General features: G+C 34.9%; 1 protein-coding gene across 14 annotated transcripts in view; it reads right to left on the bottom strand.

The window, feature by feature from the left end:
- agla (amylo-alpha-1,6-glucosidase and 4-alpha-glucanotransferase a) overlaps positions 1-21,629 on the bottom strand; it is a 54,313-nt gene that overhangs the window by 11,917 nt on the left and 20,767 nt on the right. For 7 of the 14 annotated variants that reach the window (XM_087239852.1, XM_087239853.1, XM_087239856.1 and 4 more), the window contains 12 exon segments: positions 20,592-20,779; positions 17,644-17,767; positions 14,715-14,878; positions 14,536-14,637; positions 12,589-12,744; positions 10,525-10,675; positions 7,687-7,811; positions 7,268-7,380; positions 6,559-6,693; positions 4,238-4,368; positions 2,684-2,820; positions 2,459-2,592 (listed from right to left, as the gene is read on the bottom strand). In XM_087239852.1, coding sequence (XP_087095978.1) covers positions 2,459-2,592; positions 2,684-2,820; positions 4,238-4,368; positions 6,559-6,693; positions 7,268-7,380; positions 7,687-7,811; positions 10,525-10,675; positions 12,589-12,744; positions 14,536-14,637; positions 14,715-14,878; positions 17,644-17,767; positions 20,592-20,779 — 1,660 coding nt within the window. 14 annotated transcript variants of the gene reach the window in all.

The raw sequence follows: 21,629 nt of genomic DNA, 5'->3' as shown, positions 1-21,629 counted from the left end.
CGAACTAGATGTCTACATTCCTGCTGCTGTACTGCGGGAGCAGACCAGATTTCTTGTGGTGCGTAAATAAATTTCTGAATAAATCGTGGGAGTGGTCGGTTACTCTGGTGTAATTTGAAAGGGAGCGGCAGCTGATCTAACAATATCGCTCCCGAGCGGGCAAGCACGCGCGCATCCGCGTGGATGCTGTGTGTGTGTGTGTGAATGAGAGAAAGAGAGAGAGAGAGAGAGAGAGAGAGAGAGAGAGCGTGGTGTTGTGCATCTCTCTCTCTCTCTCTGTGTGTGTGTGTGTGTGTGTGTGTGTGTGTGTGTGCGTGCGTGCATGTTTGTGTGCGTGCATGTGTGTGTGTGAATGAGAGAGCGTCCTGCGCAGATCTCTAATACGAACAAGACAAACAAGTGACCGCGAACCTAAGGTTGCATATACAGTACGGTATTCAGTTTCTGAAAGGTTTAGGCACAAGTCAACAGTTTGGTGACGCTGTCTGAGCCTTACATCATAATTGTTTTATTATGCACGGTAATACTGTATACCGGGGTAAAATAGGGAGCCTACTCTGTGTAGGTATAGTGTGTCCACTGTCATATTGGAGTGATTTAAAATAGGATTTAAATCCCAGCAATTTTGAGGCCCACTGCAAAGTGACTTAAGAGTGTTGTTTTCTCCGGTCACCAAATTGATTGACAGGCACGTATTAACATGTCTCTGTAGTGATGCGTATAAACATGTCCATAGAACAGGATTTGCAAAGACACTGGGATTAAAAAAACCTTTTCTAATAAATAATCCGATGGGTATTTTGAGTTGAAACTGGATTCTGGAGGCACCAAAGACTTACCTTGCATCTTGTACATCTAACATTTACATTTATATAGCGCTTTTCTAGACACTCAAAGAGATTTACATATTGGGGGGAATCTCCTTATCCACCACCAGTGTGCAGCATCCACCTGGATGACGCGACGGCAGCGATATTGCGCTAAACCGCACACCACACAGCAGCTGATTGGTGGAGAGGAGACAGAGTGATGAAACCAATTATGATATGGGGATGGTTAGGAGGCCATGATGAATAGAGGCTAGTGGGCAAATTTGGCCAGGGTGCCGGGTTAAATCTTTTTTGAAGGACATTCTTGGACTTTTAACGACCACAGACAGTCATCTGAAAGACAGTGCTCACTGATCAGTATAGAGTCCCCTTAACTATACTGGGGCCTTAGAACCCACACAGCCTGCAGGTTGAGCGCCACCACTTTAGGGAGGTACTGACTGGGCAAAGCCCTGCTTAGCTTCAGTGGGCGACCATATGAGAGGTGCAGAGAGCTAGCTGCCAGCTAAGGGAGCCCTTTAATGCAGGAATTATTTAATTGCTTAATTAGTGTGAGGATGGGTGAAAAAAGAAAAAAAAAGCTGTATGATAAAATATACTGAATAAAATATAATTAATGCAATATAAATTCGTATAAAACGTTAATCGAGCTTCAATACAATTTGATAATGTTAAGTACTATGCAAACACTTCTATAATTTTTTTCACTAAATTTACAGTATTTTTGTTATTAAGCAAAAATTTAATAAAAAATTTTATTATAATAAATTTTGCTTCACTAGATAATTTTTTCCCCCAAAACAAATCCCATATAGAATAATACCAGAGAAACCATATTAAAACGTTTTACCATGATAGTGAGATATGTGCAGTTTTACCTTTGGGTCATGTGATGTAAATACTATGTAAGTGTAGTGGCTACTTTGAATTCCAACTCAAACAGTCAAAATATAAAAAATGTTGTTCCTAATTTATTTTATTTTTAGCTTTTTACAATTACTGTATACTGTACACAAAAAAAAAACAGTACACACTGTATACATAATCAACAGCAACAGTTCATGAACATAAACTTACATCTGCATAATAAAATGGGGATTTCCAAGAGATAAAGCATGTTTTGATTTTGTGAAATTTTCACTAATAGTTTAGTTCATAGGTGTCAACGTCAATTCCTGGAGGGCCGCAGCTCGGCAGTTTTGCTCCAACCCTAATCAAACACAACTGATGCAACAAATTAAGGTCTTCAAGATTCTTTTGAACACCTCGATTATTTAGATCAGCTGTGTTTGATTAGGGATGGAGCAAAACTGTGCAGAGCTGCGGCCCTCTAGGAATTGACTTTGACACCTATGGTTTAGTTAGTGTTTGCTATGTTCTAATAATTAAAAGCAGCGTGATGAAAAAAATATAATTAACTGTCTAGTTTCTAGCACTATTGCCTTTAAATGTAAAAACAAACCCACATTTTTTTTGCTGATAATTGAAAATAAAATATAATAAACAAAGTTTTTTTTTTTTTTGGCTAAATCATCCTAATTCCAATAATAATACAGCCAAATAAAATATGTCGACAAGACTGGCAGGCACCAGAATGCTCAGTGTCTCAGACTTCTTTAGAAACTGACCTTGACATCTGTCTGAAAGTGGCATCAAGAGCAGTGGTGAAGGCCCCAACCAGGATGGCATCAAAGTAACAGGGGATGAGGTAGCGTGGAATGTGCTTCAAGTAAGCAAACATAGCCTGAAACCACTGACCCACCTAAATACAAGTTACAAATTAAACAACCAGGGTTTAGAATTTAGAGAGATTATCCAAGACATACTGTATTTTGAGCACTTGAATAATTCACCTCAGCCAGCGGGCCCCCGCGAGACACCAATCTATTGCTCACATAATCTATCATCCAATCCCCTTGCCTTAGGTTGTCACAGAACGGGTGGCCAAGATCATTTTTGGGTCGAATCTCTGCCATCACTGACAACAGACCTGTGTGGGTGAAATGACAACAGTTAAAGCGTTCTAATGCCTAAAACTCAAACACTGTAAATGGCCGATCACATAGAACATGCTTTTTACTGGGGAAGTCCAGATCCGGTCACATGATCGAAAATCGGGCCCGATCTAGAGGTTTCAGACTTAATTGGTATCAGTTGTTACCTCCTGATCAGGACTCAAATATGTTTTTTTTCTTATATTATATTTTCTTCTCATTACTTTTGAACACATTTATAGTTTTGCGGTGGCTCAGAGTTAGACCTCTTTCTTAACTACACACAGAAACAGCAACGCATCTGGCATGACATTACTTTGTTGCAGAGATGCTATTGGATAAATGCCGGCAAAGTAGAACATGGAAGCAGCTTGAAGCGGAAAGTGCGAGTATGTCTGTGTGTATGTCTGGTAATTTAATATTGATGACGAAAACATTGCTATAGTAAACTGTGGGATATGTGAACTTGGGACTGCCTGCTGGGTATTTTAAGCTGAGTTGCTGTTGGTTTTGCACTAAAGTCCAAAAGAATTGATGTTATTTATTACTTGATTGTTCAAGCTACCTCACAGATATGCTCTGTTTGTTAACAGAGTTGTTAAATGTTAAAATAAGGTGAATTAAATAAAAAATAAGGAACATTCTGGATATTTTTCTTCGCTCTTCTTTATTATTTCGTTGTGCATTATAGAAGTATCGGATCGGATCGGGTTTCGGTATTGGTAGATACTCAAAATCAAATGACTGGGACTCGAGGGTAAAAAAAACCCTGTCGGGACCATCCCTACTTTTTACGTTCCAAAAACGCAAGCACACCACACAATGCCTTTTTTGTTGACAGGAAAAAAAGCATGGTTTGCTTTTTACATTACTAGGCAACAACTGAATCAGCTGCATATTGTGCATGAGTGTAGCTGTTGATATTGTTATAATTGTAATATTTAATAATATTGTGATATTCAAGATTTGTAAAGTCATACAACTCTGAATAACTTGAAACTGTGACCACTAGTTTCTCTTCCAGCTTTAAAAGTCTCTGTAGTAATCTTGACAACACAAACACTGCTGTCACCTCAATGGAAACCATGCCTCTGCAACAATCAACAATGCTAGGTGCAGCAGGTAGTTAAGAACACAAGGCACGGAGAAACCATATGCAAAGAGCAAAATGTTTGATGTTGTTAGTAAACCATATAAAAAGGAGCCTAAATATTCTAAAATCAGGGCAAAATTTCCCAGTACTAGCACCAAGAAAATTGCTATCTGTAAAAATCTACTAAAACTATTTACAGAACCTAATAACCACAAGTTTGGGCTGGAAGATTTATCAAAGGCAATTTTCATGCAAATTTTGTCTGTAAAGCTGGTTCTAGTAAATTAGTACCTTGTAAACCAAATCTAGTAAATTTGTACCTTGTAAACCACCGTATTTAAGTGGAGTCCAGCCGGGGATGTTGTAGCAGCCGCCTCCATCTTCTTTCTCCTCTGAATCACAACGAAACAGCAGAAGATTCATATCGGCCAGAGTCAACTTAGACATAATCCTGGTGTGGAGAAGAAACAAACAAACAAAAAAAAGATTTTTTTAAGGGGTGGTCCAGAATGTATTTTTAAGGCTTGGTTGTGTATATAAGATGTAAAGCAATGTGTGCTCATGTTTCACTTGAAGGAAATCATGTTATTTTTCCATTTATCTCACTTTGATTATACACAGAAACTCAGCTAACATGAAAACAACTGATATATTTCATAGTTCCTCTGAAAGGCCCGCCCTTAAGTCACTCTGATTGGTCATCTTCATAATGTGCTGCGATTCGCGGATCGGCTCCACGTCACGCTCTGACAAGCACGTGCTTTTCTGCTGAGTAAACAGCCAGTCAACCTCCTGCCTGCTCTATAAAATAAAATCTGACAAGTGTCTGTAACGAGAGAAAATGGGGTGCGGCTTCTTTAAGAGACATCACTATTGCGTGTAACTGTGTGTGTGCGTGAATGTGTGAACTTTCTGTAACAAGCGCATGTGCACGGGACTTTCTTTTTCTCTGATGCTCGGAGTAAGTTATTCTCTGTAAGATATGACAGAAGAATTTAGCACAATATGGGGGATGAGACCTGTGTGACCTTTATTTATTTTTCTGCAGCTACCACGAGTTAGGTGAGCTATCCTGTATTTTTTTTTTAAATCAACGCGTTACACGACGCCTTTCACATATATCCGGAATATGCAGGTGTAAGTAATATGAATCATCCACATATCTTTTGCGACTTAATTATCCGACATGTGAAACGCATGGAAAAGCTGCCTAAAGAGAAACAATGCAAAGTCGCGCACACACATTAAGAGAGAGAGAGAGAGAGTGTGTGTGTGTGTGTGTGTGTGTGTTTATAGCAGTTTGACTGATGAATATGAATTTGTAGCTAAATCGTTTACGGTGCAAAACAGCATTAGCCATTGTTTACATTGTTGCTACTGCTTACCGTTAACGCTAGACACTGTATATGTCATGATCAATTTTAACAAATAAAAACACTGACTGGTTGTAGTTCACAGCTTCTGCTTTGAGGAAATTTTAACCAAATCCAGCACTGAACTGGGAAAGATTCTGGAAGCTGTTTTGCCATGCATTTTATAATTCTCTGGAAAATAATTAATATTGAACAGTAAGCACTTCTGTTTTTGTGCCATGTCCTTTGGAAGCCCAAATACAGAAACAGACGAAGCTCTGTGGAAACAGCAGCGTTTGGATGCATTTTAATTCTATCTCTGCTGTAACGTTACAGCGCCTCTGGCCAAGGCCCTTAGCTGCGCAGTGTGTGCGCGCGGTAAACGAACCTTTGTGATCTCACAAGGGTCAGAAGTATTTTTTGTAGTCCCCAACATTTGTTCATTGTAGGCTTTGCTAAGCTAACTCTGTAAAAAAAACCAAGGTCTCCCTTTGCATGGAACTTTGAGCTTTTCACATTCAGAGATGTTGTTTATGCTCACACAGCTACATTACACATCAACTAAAGTTTAAAACATGATATCGATTAAAATTCTTAATTCTACAGCCTAGTTTTCCAATCACTAGTGGTCTGACGAGACTAGTCTCCATTTCCACCAGGGTTTAACATGCGGTCAAATGTGTCTCGACTTATGTCTTGATTTATGACTTAAAAATTAGAAGGAAAGCAAGAGAATTAAAAGAATGTGGATGCCAACTGCAATTATGATGCCAATCTGATGCCAATTTTGGTACACTATGAGAAGTATGAATAGATTATTTTGATGTGCTTCATCACAACACACCCCTTTAAAATATCATGTTTAATCAGTAGGCAGTTAGCAGGTTTGTGTTTGTGTTTGTGTGTTTTTGTGCAATGCTTTAGACCCTCATTTTTGTCTAAATTGAGTTATTGACATATTCTTATTAAATGACAACTTATTTACATTATGCAATGTTTTTTTGTCTAAGTTGTTTACATTTAAATAATTTTTATTTAAAAACAAATGTTACACACATACGTTTGCTATGGAATGCAAAAACTTTAAAGATCAATATCTCAAAGTTATTCAGAATTCAGATAGAACCTTGTAATTCCAAGGTGACAAATTGTTTTGAAAAACTTTCACTGTCAAAAACATCCTAATACCAGCACCTAAAATATGTATATTACAAAGAAACAAATAACCAAAACAAATACCCATGAATAAATAAACTATCAAATACTGCTAAGCTGAAATGTGAACCCACTGTGTCAGCGGACTCTTCAGTATGTCAGGTGTGTTTGAATCAGGCACGCTTCCTGCTTTATACAGAGGATTAAACTGAATGAGATGGTTTCTCAAAACACCAACCAGCTCCTGGGATTTGGGGTCCAGACTCACCCTGAGAAACAAAGAAAAAAAATGTATCAATCTTAATAAGATGCTTATTAATTATTTACTTTTTTATCACAATGCTGTCATTGTTACTTTGAATACTGTTCAGATTAAAACTAAACAAAATTCTAAAATTCATTCAGGCAAATCATTTTGTAATCATTTGAGGTCCATCTTTTCAAACTGAGGACAACTGAGGGACTGAAACAAAACCAATAATAAAGGTTCAAATGCTCACTGATGCTCCAGAAGGAAATAAGATGCATTAACAACTATCGGACAGAAAAAAAAACATAGGTTCTCCAAGTAACCACACAAAAGTATATAAAACAAATGGTTATTTGAATAATTTTAGCAGTGTATGAACTATATGTAAACATATTTTATGTAAAACATCTAAACAAATATAACACATCTTTTGTATGCTCTCTCACACACCAGCAACAACGGGTACACATTACAACACACACAAACACACGCACACGCACACACACACACACACACCTTTTTTTTATATGTAAAATCCTGATCTTACAAAACCACAGGTCATTTTAAGGACAGTGCAGCTTTTGAAGTCTAACCTGAAGGCAATAACGCTTCCAGGTGTCAGCTTCTCAAACACAATCTCCTGCACGTATTCGCTGCGGCCTCGAGACGTCACTCCAGCCTGACGGACCACCTTACTGTCTGCCAGCTGCGCAGACACAGACACACAAACAAAAGAAACCACTGAGAGCCAAAGATTAGACTGACTCGTCCAGTGTTGACAGTATTGGCCATGCAAGTCCAGGCGGCAGACTTTTGCAACCAGACAGGAAAGGGGAGGTTAACCAAAAAAAAGATGTTGAGATGAAACCAGAGCCCTTTGAGGGCTGCTGGAGTTTAAACTGCGGGGTAGGGGTAGTGCTTTTGCTGTTTTGTGAATGAGTGGCTCTCAGCGAAGGCCATTGTGTCTGTTGGGACGGCTATAATTAGAGTACACTCAAAGCACTTGAGTTACCTGGATGTGCTCTTTAATTTCCACCGTGTACTCAGGCATGCCATTAATGCTCCTCTCATCTTTTTTGTAGGTGCCCGTCTGCCTCTCCACGGTCCGCGCCTCCAGCACCACCTCCTCTATCTTACCTGTGAGAGAGGATTTGATCCAAGAGATTGCAGGATTAGGAATTCAGTCACAAAATAGAGACGATATAAAACTAGATACCAGAAGAGAATCGCAAAGAGCATATTTACATGCACACAAATATGCTGATAACTCTGATATGTTTATTAAAATAACTCATTGTCCAAGTTCATTTGCAAACCAATAACCCAACAATCCAGGTTAACCACCTTTATAAGAATTTAGTAATAAATAGACTTAATATTAAATCAGTTTTTCTCCCTGTTGTCATGTTAAAAAAATTTTGGAGCTTATAACTCTAAATATTTCATTTGTTATGTTCTATAGATCGAAAACCAGAGTATTTCTGCATGAGCTAATGGATAAACATAGTCTGCAGACTTTTTTTTTACTATTTCTGTGCAGAATTTTTGTGAAAAATCTGCAGATTTGTGCGAAATGATTTTGAGAGCAAAGAAATTAAATTCTTAATATATGCATAAAAAAACAAACAAAAACATTTTTTACTTTTATTTAAGCTGCACAATGCAAATTTAATTATAACTTGTTTGGTATAAAAAAGAAATCTCTCATATATAGTAATATTTCTATTTAAATATATATATACATATATATACATATATATATATATATATATATATATACATATATATATATATATATATATATATATATATATATATATATATATATATATATATATATATATATATATATATTACTTTACAAACTTTATACTTAATACATAAATCATCAAAAGAAATTTGTTTTTACTAAAATATTTTTAATAAAATAGTACCCTACAAACTTTATTGTACATAAATCATCAAAAAAAAAAATCATATTATTCAAAAACACTATAACTGTTTCTCATATCAGAGGCTGCATCCTCCAAAGGATACATTCGAAGGGCGCTTTTCCCCTAATTTCTGTTTAACGGAGAGAAATTTTTTTTCAACACATTTCTAAATATAATAGTTTTAAAAACTAATTTTTAATAACTGGTTTATTTTAACTTTGCCATGATGATAGTAAATAATATTTGACTAGATATTTTTCAAGACACATTTATACAGCTTAAAGTGACATTTAAAGGCTTAACTAGATTAATTAGGTTAACTAGGCAGATTAGGGTAATTAGGCAATCATTGTTTAAAGATGGTTTGTTCTGTAGACTATCAAAAAAATATATAGCTTAAATGGGCTAATAATTTTGACCTTAAAATGGCTTTTAAAAACTGCTTTTTTTGTAGCTAAAATAAAACAAATAAGACTTTCTCCAGAAGAAAAAATATTATCAGACATAATGTGAAAATTTCCTTGCTCTGTTAAACATCATTTGGAAAATATAAAAAAAAAATGAAAAATAGAGGAAATATTATTAATTGTATGTGTTTTTAAGGCCTGTGACTGTACAAGCATATCAAGAGCTTAAATATTCAGACACTAGAAATTGTACCATTTGTAACATCAATAAAAATAGTTTTTAATTAAATTATTTATATAATGAAGACTATGCAGTACTATTTGATTATTCAATTAATCAGTTTCTTACCAAGTAGGGATTTTAGGCCATTGTGAAATTATATTGCAATATATGTCAGAGAAAAAAAAATCTCAATGTCAGTAAAGTAACGTGTCCATAAAGTAACGTGCAGACATAGAGTTGAAGTCAGAATTATTAGTCCCCCCTGAATTATTAGCCCCTGTTTATTTTTTCCCACAATTTCTGTTTAACGGAGAGAGGATTTTTTTCAACACATTTCTAAACATAATGACTTCCTTGGTCTGTTAAACATCATTTGGGAAAAATTTTAAAAGAATGAAAAATTCAAAGGGGGGCTAATAATTCTGACTTTAACTGTATATATATTTACACTACCGGTCAAATTTTGGGGTCAGTTTTTTTTGTTTTTTGTTTTCATATTTTTTTAAAGAAAATTATTCTGTTCATCAAGGTGGCATTTATTAAATGTAAAACAAATTTAAATGTTAAATTGTTAAATATTTATTAAAATGTGTAATAATAATAGTAATAATAATAATAATAAATTTTAGAGTGATTTCTGAAGACTGGCGTAATGAAGCTGAAAATTCATCTTTAAAATTACAGGAATAAATTATTAAATAAATGAAAAACTATTTTTAAACAGTTATTTTATAGCGAGAAATAACATTTCACAACTTTACAATTTGTACAGTATTTTTGATTAAATAAATGCAGCCTTGGTGAGAAGGAGAAGCTTATTTTAAAACATTTACAAATCTTACTGAACCCAAACTTTTGACCGGCAGTGTATATTAAAAATTAAACAAATTAATATCCATCATTCCAGCCTAGGGGGATGTTACTAAGCAAGTTAATAAGTCAAAGTCATGTGAGCGGCGCTCTGCGGAGTAGTGTTCTGAGCAACGTCCTCACTGACTCTTGTCACCTACGCATCTAAGCTATAAATGACTTTACTGTAAATGATGTGAGTGGCAGATTTGCTCTGTCTGGATGTGTTTACGTTCTAAATAAGGACATGTTCCTGTCACAAATAAAACATGTACACTTAATAATAATAATAATAAACTGACAGAAAGAAGATTATGCTTGCATTTATGACCTCACTCTGATAAAGGAAAACAGGTTAACACTTTACATGATTACATGCGTTGTCAGCGTATTAATCAGGACAAGAATGTGCATGTAAACACATGTGCATGACACACCTGGAATGCACATTGGTGGAACTTCATCTGTATAGCGATGGTGTTTGGGGTTCTTGAACGCAGTGCGACACACAGCCACAACTGACTGGTGTGTGCTGGGACAATGACGAGTCACTGCAACAATGTCCTCATCCACCTGGTCCACAAACACCTGAGAAAACATATTGATGACATTTGCCAAAGGTTATTCAAATTGGCAAAAATAGAATATATTTTATTGTTTTACTGTTTCAATTAACTTTTTTGGGTTATTTCTAGTATATAATTGTACACATTGTATTAAATATTATGTGTCTTTATATATAGTATTAAATACAGGTAACACTTTAGTCTACTTTACACCAAATCCCTATTAGAAAGATATTGGCTGTTTATTTGTTCTTATAAATTGCATTTTATGCATGATCTTATTGTACATTTCTAATCCTACATATTACCTAAGTCTAACTGCAATATTAATAACTACTTATAAGAAGCAAATTAAGAGTTAACAGTGAGAATTGTACCTTAAAATAAGGGTGGTCAAAATATTTGATAAATGAAGAATTATTTTTAAATTATAAATATTTAAAACAAGTAAATTTTTATTGAGTATGTTGGAAAAAAAAACTTGAATTGATTTCCTTTAAACAAGTATTGGCAAACTATCTTGTTCCATGTGACATGTCGCCATCTGCAGGTGTGATTTTTTTTCTCTAATACAGTTCTTCTCAGTTGCTTTGGCTCTATTCCTGAATCAAATTTGTAATTTTTCAAAACAACAAGTTTAGATCTCGGGGCAGCACCATGGCGTAGTGGGTAGCACAATCGCCTCACAGCAAGAAGGTCGCTAGTTGTCGTTTCTGTGTGGAGTTTGCATGTTCTCCCCATGTTTGCGTGGGTTTCCTTCGGGTGCCTGGTTTCCCCCACAAGTCCAAAGACATGCGGTACAGGTGAATTGGGTAAGCTAAATTGACCATAGTGTATGTGTGTGAATGAGTATGTATGAATGTTTCCCAGTGATGGGTTGCAGCTGAAAGGGCATCCGCTGCGTAAAAACATATGCTGGATAAGTTGGCGGTTCATTCCGCTGTGGCGTCCCCAGATTAATAAAGGGACTAAGCCGAAAAGAAAAAGAATAAATAAATTAAGTTTAGATCTCTGAACAATTAGCTTATTGTTTACTTCAGATCGGCCATTCTTATTCATTAAAGCAAACTACAAATGCTTTGGCACATGTGTGCAAACAGTAAGTACAATTTTGCACACATAAAAGTGCAATTAGTTTGGACAAAAACTAATTGCATATGGCTTGTTGATCAAAACTGATGAGTCGACTGTCATTTAAACTGTCAAAGTCTTCACAACTGTTCAAAGTCTTCAAGTTTCATCCTGTAAGCCATCACACTCAGAACCATCTATTCAATTATCAAACAATTTTATACGCAGATGTTTATACCACAAAGATCTGATATTGACATTGTGTGTCATGTTTGATAAATTGGTAGATTATCTCTAATTGCAATACAATTGGAATAAACTTTTTAACTAATCAATTCTGGGTGCATGTATAGCAGTCAACATTTGGAAATTGTCCAAAATACCCTTTTTTGTCTTACTGTAGGACAATTCTGAGCAATTGGAAGATGAGATATCTCTGGCCTGACCAACAAGAGCGTCAGGATGTCCAACAAGAATAATTGTTTTCATGGATGTTTATTTTGTAGTATTTTTGTGTATTTGTGGACAAGTAAGATTGCAATTTACATAAAACATTGGTACTGTAAAAAATGTACAATACAATTACAAATGTTAATAATTTTTTTTTTATGTACTATTTACTTCTGTCAACAAATATCAGATATTTTTAAACCTTAATTTCCATGGTTGACCTTCAGGTCAGACTAATCACTAAATGTAGATTACACTGCAAAATAAATTTTTAAAATAAATTTTGCTTTTATTTTTGTCATGAAAGTGCCTCCCTTTTTGCCAAACAAGGCACATATTAATGAATACAATTCAACAGTCTGCCATATTAAAGGTCTCATTTGAAATGAAATGCCAGTCGGAAATGCCACTCACCTGGCTGAAGCCTTTAGCTGCCAGCTCCTGGTGTAGCCGATTGAGAGCCAGCTTTCCAGCAATGATTCCTGTCTGCAGGTTGACCTCATTAGGAGACGAGGGCTTGGCTTGAGAACTCCACTTGGTATAGAAACGCTCCTCGGATACCACTGAGATCTAAAGGTAGAAATGAGAAAAAGAGCCTTTTATCATGTACTCTGACAATAAGCTCAGTCATCACAACTGGATTTTGCATTTTAAGCCGAGCATGTACATTTAAAATCCTACTTTATGTCAGTTGATTGTTAAGTATAGTTAATATGTTAAGTGCACATGTGTGATGATAAGTAACAGGAACATATCCTTGCTGCAGATGTAAGTGCATCCAGACAGAACAAATGTTTTGCAGTAAACATTCAGATGCTTTCTTAACCTGAAGAATTCAAAGAATGTGTTTTCATCTCGTATGGGAGAAAATCTTGTGCTGAAGCCAAAATGCTACAGTTGAAGTCAGAATTATTAGCCCCACTTTGAATTTTTTTTCTTTTTTTAGAAATTTCCCAAATGATGTTTAACAGAGCAAGGTAACTTTTCACAGTATGTCTGATAATATTTTTTCTTCTGGAGAAAGTCTTATTTGTTTTATTTTGGCTAGAATAAAAGCAGTTATTAAATTTAAAAAAAAGCATTTTAAGTTCAAAATTATAAGCCCATTTAAGCTATATATATTTTTCCAGTAGTCTACAGAACAAACCATCATTATACAATAACTTGACTGATTACCCTAACCTGCCTAGTTAACCTAATTAACCTAGTTAAGCCTTCAAATGTCACTTTAAGCTGTATAGAAGTGTCTTAAAAATATCTAGTCAAAATATTATTTACTGTCATCATGGCAGAGATAAAATAAATCAGTTATTAGAAATGAGTTATTAAAACTATTATGATTAGAAATGTGTTGAAAAAATCTTCTCTCTGTTAAACAGAAATTGGGGAAAAAATAAACAGGGGGCTAATAATTCAGGGGGGCTAATAATTCTGATTTCAACTGTATATCCTGAAAGGATCATATTCGAGTCATACATTTGACAATGACATGTCTCAATACTCTTTTTTTAGGATCTACCAAACATGACAACTGACTAACAGATGAGATCAGTGAATTGAGATGTGAAAACGAATGCGTTTTGACATCAATACAGGGATGCACTCAAATGAAGTTTTGAGCCAAAACCACACTTTAAAATAATGGTGGTATTTAAATGGTTTAAATTGGTAAATCTATGAAATAGTTGTCCATTAGTTAATGTAATTAATGTACTGAGATTCAGTATTTTGAACGTTGAGTGTGGCACCCCCCTTGCCATTAAAACTAATGGGTTTCATAGACCTGGGCTTTCCATATCCTGTGTGAAATATGCTTTACACTGCACAGTGATGATAGCTGGGGAGAGAATAAAACCAAAAGTGCCATTTCCGGGCAATAGGTTATGGTAGGATTGTCAAGATATTGGAATTCAGTACCAATTGTAACTAAAATTGTAACATAAACACAGCTGATTTGCCTTTGAAACGCTTCAGTGTGTCTGTCTCTGTGCTTACACTCAGTAAAAAGAGGTGAGTTCAGTGAACCGATGACCAATCACAGTCATTTCTGTTGAGCACGTGAACATAATAGCAAATCAGCGATGTTTATGAACATGCTCAGCAGCACTCAAAGGTTAGCGGGATATGAACATTTTTAATAATTCAGTATCAATTGGTACTAAACTCCAGTATTGTAACAACCCTAGTTTATGGTAGCTGAAAATTCAGTCCATACCTAAAACAAACTGATTTATAATGAAATCTTATGAATGTGGATTGCTTGCAATGCCAGGTTATCGGTAGCACGTAATGAGCTAATTTTTGTAAGTTATCAGCTTAATGGAGTGAATGTAAACACCGTCAGTGAAGTCAGTCTCTTACCTGGTGTGGCACCAACTCATCATATCCTCTGGTGCTGCCAGTGGCACAGCAGGCCATGGAAACAATAGCAGAGCTGGGCAGCGAATCATACACAGAGCGGATCTACAAAACAAAACATCAGAATAAGAACTCATTCACTAGGCTTCATCAATTTTCAGTATGTTTTTGATTTGCTGTACCTGAATGGGGCACTCGTTGTCATGTGTGACGTCCAGAAACATTGCGTGGGCAATGCTGGGCACCAGAGGCCTGAGACTGGGCTGAAGAAAAGCTCCCACTGGTTCTCCTCCATACCGATAGACCAGCCTGCCCTCCTCATGACTGTCTCCTGCACTCATCGCCTCTATAACAGCACAAAGAATGACAAGTAACAGCAGGCCAACAATGAGCACTATGTACTGATGAAACTTTTATTTTTCTTTTAAAGTACTCTCTGCTCACCAAGGCTGCAGTTATTTGACCAAATGCACAATAAAAGAAGTCATTGTCATAAAAAGTGACAAAAAACACATTTCAATTTGAGTTCATTTGAATTGAAATTTTGCTTAATTCCATGTTTCAAAGCTGATTTTTTAGAACAATTACTCTAGTGTTTAGTGTAGTGTAATTATTCAGAAATTATTTGTCTAGTCTGAGTTTTGCAGCTGGAAACATTTTAAAAACAGTTGTTCTGCTGAGCATGATGTCCAGATCTTCAGTACATAATGACTTATAAATCAGTCTCTTTTATAGCCATAACTATTATGTGACATCACAATACTTGAAATATAGAGTAAAATTCAATTAAATTCAAGTTTAACTGTACAGCGTTTTTCACAAAAGTCATTGTTTAAATGCAGCTTTACAAAAAGTTAATGCATTACAATCAAAATCAAAAAAAGGTTTGGTCAGAAAAAATTAAGGATATTAGTTACCATAACTTTATTAATTACAAATAACTTGAACTAATTAACTATTAACTAATTACTAATAACTTTAACAGTTAAAGTTATTATGTATAAACATAGTTAACCTGTAGTTATATCCTATATAGGTGTGTACATATTCAAGGAAGTGTATTTGTGTATTAAGTGTATGTGCTGTCCTCAAAGTCCTTGGATGGTTGGCATTATCTATTTCAAGTCAAATGGAATACTGTTAGAATTCTTGTAGCTAGATTAATGTGTCCTTTTTGAAACTTTAATGGTCTACGGTAGAATAAAAAAAGTCATACAGGTCTGGCATTACCTGAGGTGAATATTTGACGAAAAGCTAAAAATCAAAGTCATTTTATCATAATACAATCAAACTTTTATCAAAATTTAAGTGAAATTAATGTACACTTTTAATAAACTAAATGCACTGAATTTATAAAAAAAAATTACAGTAAATACATTTAAAATGTTACACAAAAAAATCTATTTTTATACATACTTTCAATTCATCCTAAAAGTGTATCACAGTCCACAAAATCATTAAGCAGCACAACTGATTCCAACAACAATAAAAATATGATTTTATTTATTTAAGCATATTTGACCATTAATCTTATTATTAATAATCTTTTATTAATAATGCTGGCGCATGGTCTAACAGAGTTGTGCTTATTCTCTTAATGAGTAATGGGTGTGTTTTGAGCATAACGCGCATTAAACCAATCAGAGGCTCATCTCTCATTCCCTTAAAGAGTCAGTTGTATTGCACCATGGCGGACTTACATGGACTTACTATACATGGCGGACTCTGTAAGTGAAAAAAATAGATGCTTCACTATCGAGAAAACACTTAAACAGACCATCTGCAGCGCGAGGATAAAGAATGAGCCTCTTCCATTTGACCTCTTTACTTTCTCCTTTTCTTCACTTACTCCTTCACTTTCGTAGAGTAAGGAAACAGTGTTGTATGCACTCCATTGAAGACATTCATAAGCCTACATATTTTGTTTGTTAAGCGCAAACACACAAGTCCTATGCCCCATATGGTCCAAGACCTGACAGGTGGACAAATGTAATCTAGTTTTTATTAAAACAAATACATATATGCATATATTAAATAATACTGGTAATAATAATAACATTATACAAACACAAATTGTCATGAATAAACAGAAAAAAAGCCCACCAAAATAAAGAAGGCATGAAGGCAGGGGTTTTTATATTTATGTAGAAAATAATAATTTTTGTAATATGTTAATCCTTTAAGCTTTTTTAATTTGTAAAGATTTTTGAGTATTGTTGTACATCTTGTGTGTATTAAGCAATGGGAGCACAACTAAAGCGTACAACTAATGCCCTCTGTGACTTTAGACTTGCTTTCACCTTGTCAATTGCGCAATCTATTTTAGTTTTTCAAAATAGCAAAGTGTCAACAATGCGCCTTAACACACCTCTTTTCTACACCTGCACACCCATGACACCACAAAGAGGCGCAAATGGATTTGCTATTTAAAATTAGGACTGCGTTGGGTCTGAAAATAGCAACACATCGTGCCACAAACATCTTGCGCCCGGTCCTACATTACATTACATTTTATATTACATATTGAATTTGATTTAGTTATAAAAATGATTCATATTAAAACACAAAGTTATCTTAACCTGCAACATTTTTGTACAATTTTACTGTATTTTTGTAAAGGGATTTCACCCAAAAATGACAATTTGGTCATTATTTACTCCCCCTTTACTTGTTTCAAACATGTTTGAGTTTCATTCTTATGTTGACCTCAAAAAACCTACTGAAAGAACAATGCTGAAAATCTGTAACCACTGACTTCCATAGCATTCGTTTTTTTTCTACTATGGAAGTCAATGTTTACATGTTTTCAGATTTCTTCTAAATGTCATTTTTATTTAAAAAACAAAAACAAAACTCTTAAAGGTTTGGATCTACTTAAGGGTGCATAAATAGTGAGATTACATTTTTATTTTTGGGTGAACTATCCCTTTAACAAACAAACCCCTACCTTGGTGAGCATAAGAGACATAAAAAATATAAATGTAAAGTCCTTCTGACCCCAAACTTTTTAACAGATATGTAACAATTCAGTATGTTCGACAATGCAGTTAGATTTCACATCATGTTAAAGCAAAATATAACAAAACAGCCAGGGTTACTGAAAGGCCGTACCTCTGATAAGTGAAGTGATTCCTAATCTAGTCACAAAGACATTATCCAGCTCCTCGCTGCCAGTGAAGAGCTCAGCCACCACATACAGGTCAGGCCTGAGTCTGCGGGCGGCATCCAGCATGAACTGCAGCAGGCAGAGTAATGGCCACACACAAACACACACACAGCCAAACCACCGGTGTTAGTGTGTCAGGTGAGGTGGGTTTAGAAAGAGGGAGAGTCATGCCCCAAATGAAGTCAAAGTAAGCAGAAAAAAAATGTTTTGGGGGGGGTGTAAATATTCAGGAGAGATAGAGGGAAGGAACAAGTGAAGCAGTGCAAAAAGAAAAAGAGACAAACAGATAAGAAGACATTGTTAGTGTCATGCTTATAAGATTCTCTGGTACCTCTGATGAGACTGGTTATTCCCAGCCGGTTTACAAACACATTGTCAATCAGTTCGCTGCCTGTAAAGAGCTCCGCTATCACATACAGATTGGGTCTGACTGATCTGGCTGCCGCTAGCATGGCCTGCAGGGCACAACATGTGGTAAAAGTGAGAGGCTGGAAAACTGCCATCTGATGGCAAATTCTTTTGTTGTGTATTATTACTTACAAGCGAGGATAAAAGAAGCAAATCATCAGAGAGTTGCGGTTATAAATGCGATCGCAAGTCAAATTTTTTTCTCTTTCCTTTTTTAGTTCTTTAAATATGTGCTCTTTGTACTTTGTATATCGAAATGGTTGTACTGACCGAACATTTTACAATACTGTCTTTTTTGGTTTATTTATGTTACATTTTACTATATTGTCAATGGTACTGATCATCTGCTGCGCACTGTTGTCATTAATCTAACCTTACTCGCTTCATTTAATTAATTAAATCTGATTCCTGCTACATACCGTAATAGAGTAATGACAATTAAAACATAATAATTCTCCCTGATATAATGAACACATGTTTGATAAATATTTAATGTTTATGCTGCATTGTACCACACAATTATTATTGTTTGAGTGAAAATTGAGACTTAAAGGGATAGTTCACACAAAAATTTTAATTCCGTTATTATTTGCTCCCCTTTACTGGTTCCAAACCTGTATGTTCCTTTCATCTGTTGAACACAAAATAGAGTATTTTGAAGAAAGCCGGAAACCTGTAACCGTTGAATGCCATAGTACGAAAAAAAAACAAATACTATGGAAGTCAATGGTAACAGGTTTTCAGCTTTTTTTCAAAATATCTTGTTTTGGGTTCAACAGAAGAAAGAAACTTATAAAGGTTTGGAATCGATTGAGAGTGAGTAAATTGTGAGTACATTTTAATATTTGGGTTCAAATAGGATTCAAGTGGTTCTTAGATAATTTCTTTAAATTATATTATACATTATTTGCCCCCGTTTGAATTTGTTTTCTTTTTTTAAATATTTCCCAAATGATGTTAACAGAGCAAGAAAATTTTGCACAAATAATATTTTTTTTCTTCTGGAGAAATTTGTTTTATTTAGGCTAGAATAAAACCAGTTTTTAATTTTTTTAAAAAGGTCAAAAATAGTAGCCCTTTTAAGTTGTATTTTTTCGATTGTCTACAGAACAAACCATAATTAAACAATAACTTGCCTAATTACCCTAACCTGCCTACTTAACCTGATTAACCTAGTTAAGCCTTTAAATATCACTTTAGGCTGTATTGAAGTGTCTTGAAAAATATCTAGTCAAATATTATTTACTGTCATCATGGCAAAGATAAAACAAATCAGTTATTAGAAATGTTTTAATATTTCAGGGGGCCTAATAATTTTGACTTCAACTGTGTGAGTGTATATACGTTATCCGATTTTACTATTAACCAAACTTTAATTTGTCACAATTAATTAATCGTAAAGGCTTCTCAACACAACGTTTCTGCAAGGATCAAAACTGCTGCAACTAAATAAAGTTATGCCAACAGTGTGCTAGTTTAAAGTTCTGAGCTTGTACATTGAGGCTGATATGCATGCACACTGGATTAACTATGGCTGAGGCTATTAACTAAGGGCCGTTCACATATCGCGTCTTTTGCGTGTGCAAGTTTGTTACTTCCAAAGGAGGCTCGTGGCTTGGACTTTTGTTTATATATATATATATATTATTTTGTGATGTATTATTTAGTTACTGAGCAGCAATAAATAACAATTTAAAATATTTGGAGCTTTCATGTGATTTTCTAAACTGGTAGTGTTTTGAAATTAACAAATGCATAATAATCCGGATAACTTTGAAACTGTGATTATTCCTTAGACTATTATTATACCAAAATCTATAATCGTTGCATCCCTAATATACATTAACAACCACATATTTTTACCACTTTTTAATAGAGACAATGGGTTACTATGACATTTAAAATGTAGTAAACTGATAACTGAAACATCAGCATCACATTTTCCTATTATAGTTTCATGCTGAGCTTGTATTATTACAAAAATTACATAGTACAATCTCTCGTCTTGTTGAAATGTATTTTTTCCCTAATGGGGATAAGATGTTAGAGAGTTTTACTATTCAAACATCCACACTTGTCAGCTAAAATGTAAAATCCTTAAAAACTTTTGTAATGTAAAAAATAAAAAAATAAAAAATTGGAAACTGGAAAAGCCGTCAAGTGAATTGCATGACCCTTATACCATCACCAATATATCATTGCACATACAATTGAAAATAAGCCACACTCAATATTTCTTAATGTAAAGTACAGCAAAAGACAGATCAATGGGTGGAGGGGGATCGTCAACAGCCAAAATGCACTAACCAAGACAGTAACTAACGAGCTCGTCGTATAAAAATGTGTGTAGAGAGAAAAAAAAAGAAAAATCAATCCTGCCCCCCCTTGTCTAATTTTCATCTTTACACGTAGTTAATCTCAAACAGGTTATTCATCTGCAGTCTAGCCAAAAGCAATAATGCATCTTTTGACACTAAAGCAGTACCTCAGCCACATGCAGTGGAGTTGAATGGCAGTTGTCCAGACGCACTCCCACAAAGTGCTTGGCAGTGATTTCGGTGTATTTTTGCATGTGGGCCCACAGGTAGGGGCAGTCCTCGGGCCCGCTGCCATAGCGCAGTTTAACGCTGTCGCCCCAGCAGATCAGCTCCCTCCTGATGTAGACGTTGGAGCCTGACCAGAATGAGGAGGAGGAGGAGAAGAAGAAGAAGAAGAAGAAGAAGCGACTTTTTGATTCACCTTGCTGCCAAAAAGGCTTGTCAAGTGCTGGTAATGATTAAGGTTTGAAAAATGTGTTGATATCGCCACCTTGTGTTTATAGTCTGAATGACATCACTGCCTAAATCCAATTCTTTTCTGGGGTATAATTAATAAAAGATGATTGTGAAGAAAGTAATACCTATAGTTACTGGTCATCTTGAGAATTAAACTTAAAATACTACGGTATAAAATAATTCAAGAAATACTGTGACAATTTAATTACTTTGATGTGTCCTTTCCAAAGAAAACTATTAACTTAAATATTAGATACTGCATTTTTTAAGGTCACTTATGGAATTATTATAAGCATTATTGCAATAATCTAAAAATAACAAGTACCAAGGAAGGTCTAAATTTAATGATTTATAAACGTTAACGTTTAATATTAACGTTTGTTTTTCTTTTCTCCAGTTGTTTCAATTATCGATATATTATCAAGTACTTGTCATTTGAAAACATTTAGTCACAGCACTAAATCTGGAAGAGTGTGGAGATTTACATGCTATTTTATCCTGTTTAGAATTTAACTGAGCATTTAATTGTCATTTATAAGGGATTTAAGAAGCATAAATGGTCCTCACTTTAGATTAGGTTGCAAAACTGGATGAAGTTGAGTTAATAAAGCTCAGTTAATATAGCTCAGTAAAACTTGGTAAATGCCTGAATAATAAGAATTATAAAATGTTAATTTTAATAGTTTATTAATCATTTACTAGCTTATTCTGAATGATCTTAAAAAAAACACCAACTATACTGAAATACC

Source organism: Danio rerio, chromosome 2, assembly GCF_052040795.2.
Source record: "Danio rerio strain M-AB ecotype USA chromosome 2, GRCz13ab, whole genome shotgun sequence".
Lineage (NCBI taxonomy): Eukaryota > Metazoa > Chordata > Actinopteri > Cypriniformes > Danionidae > Danio > Danio rerio.
This window is presented reverse-complemented; position numbering and strand designations above follow the sequence as displayed.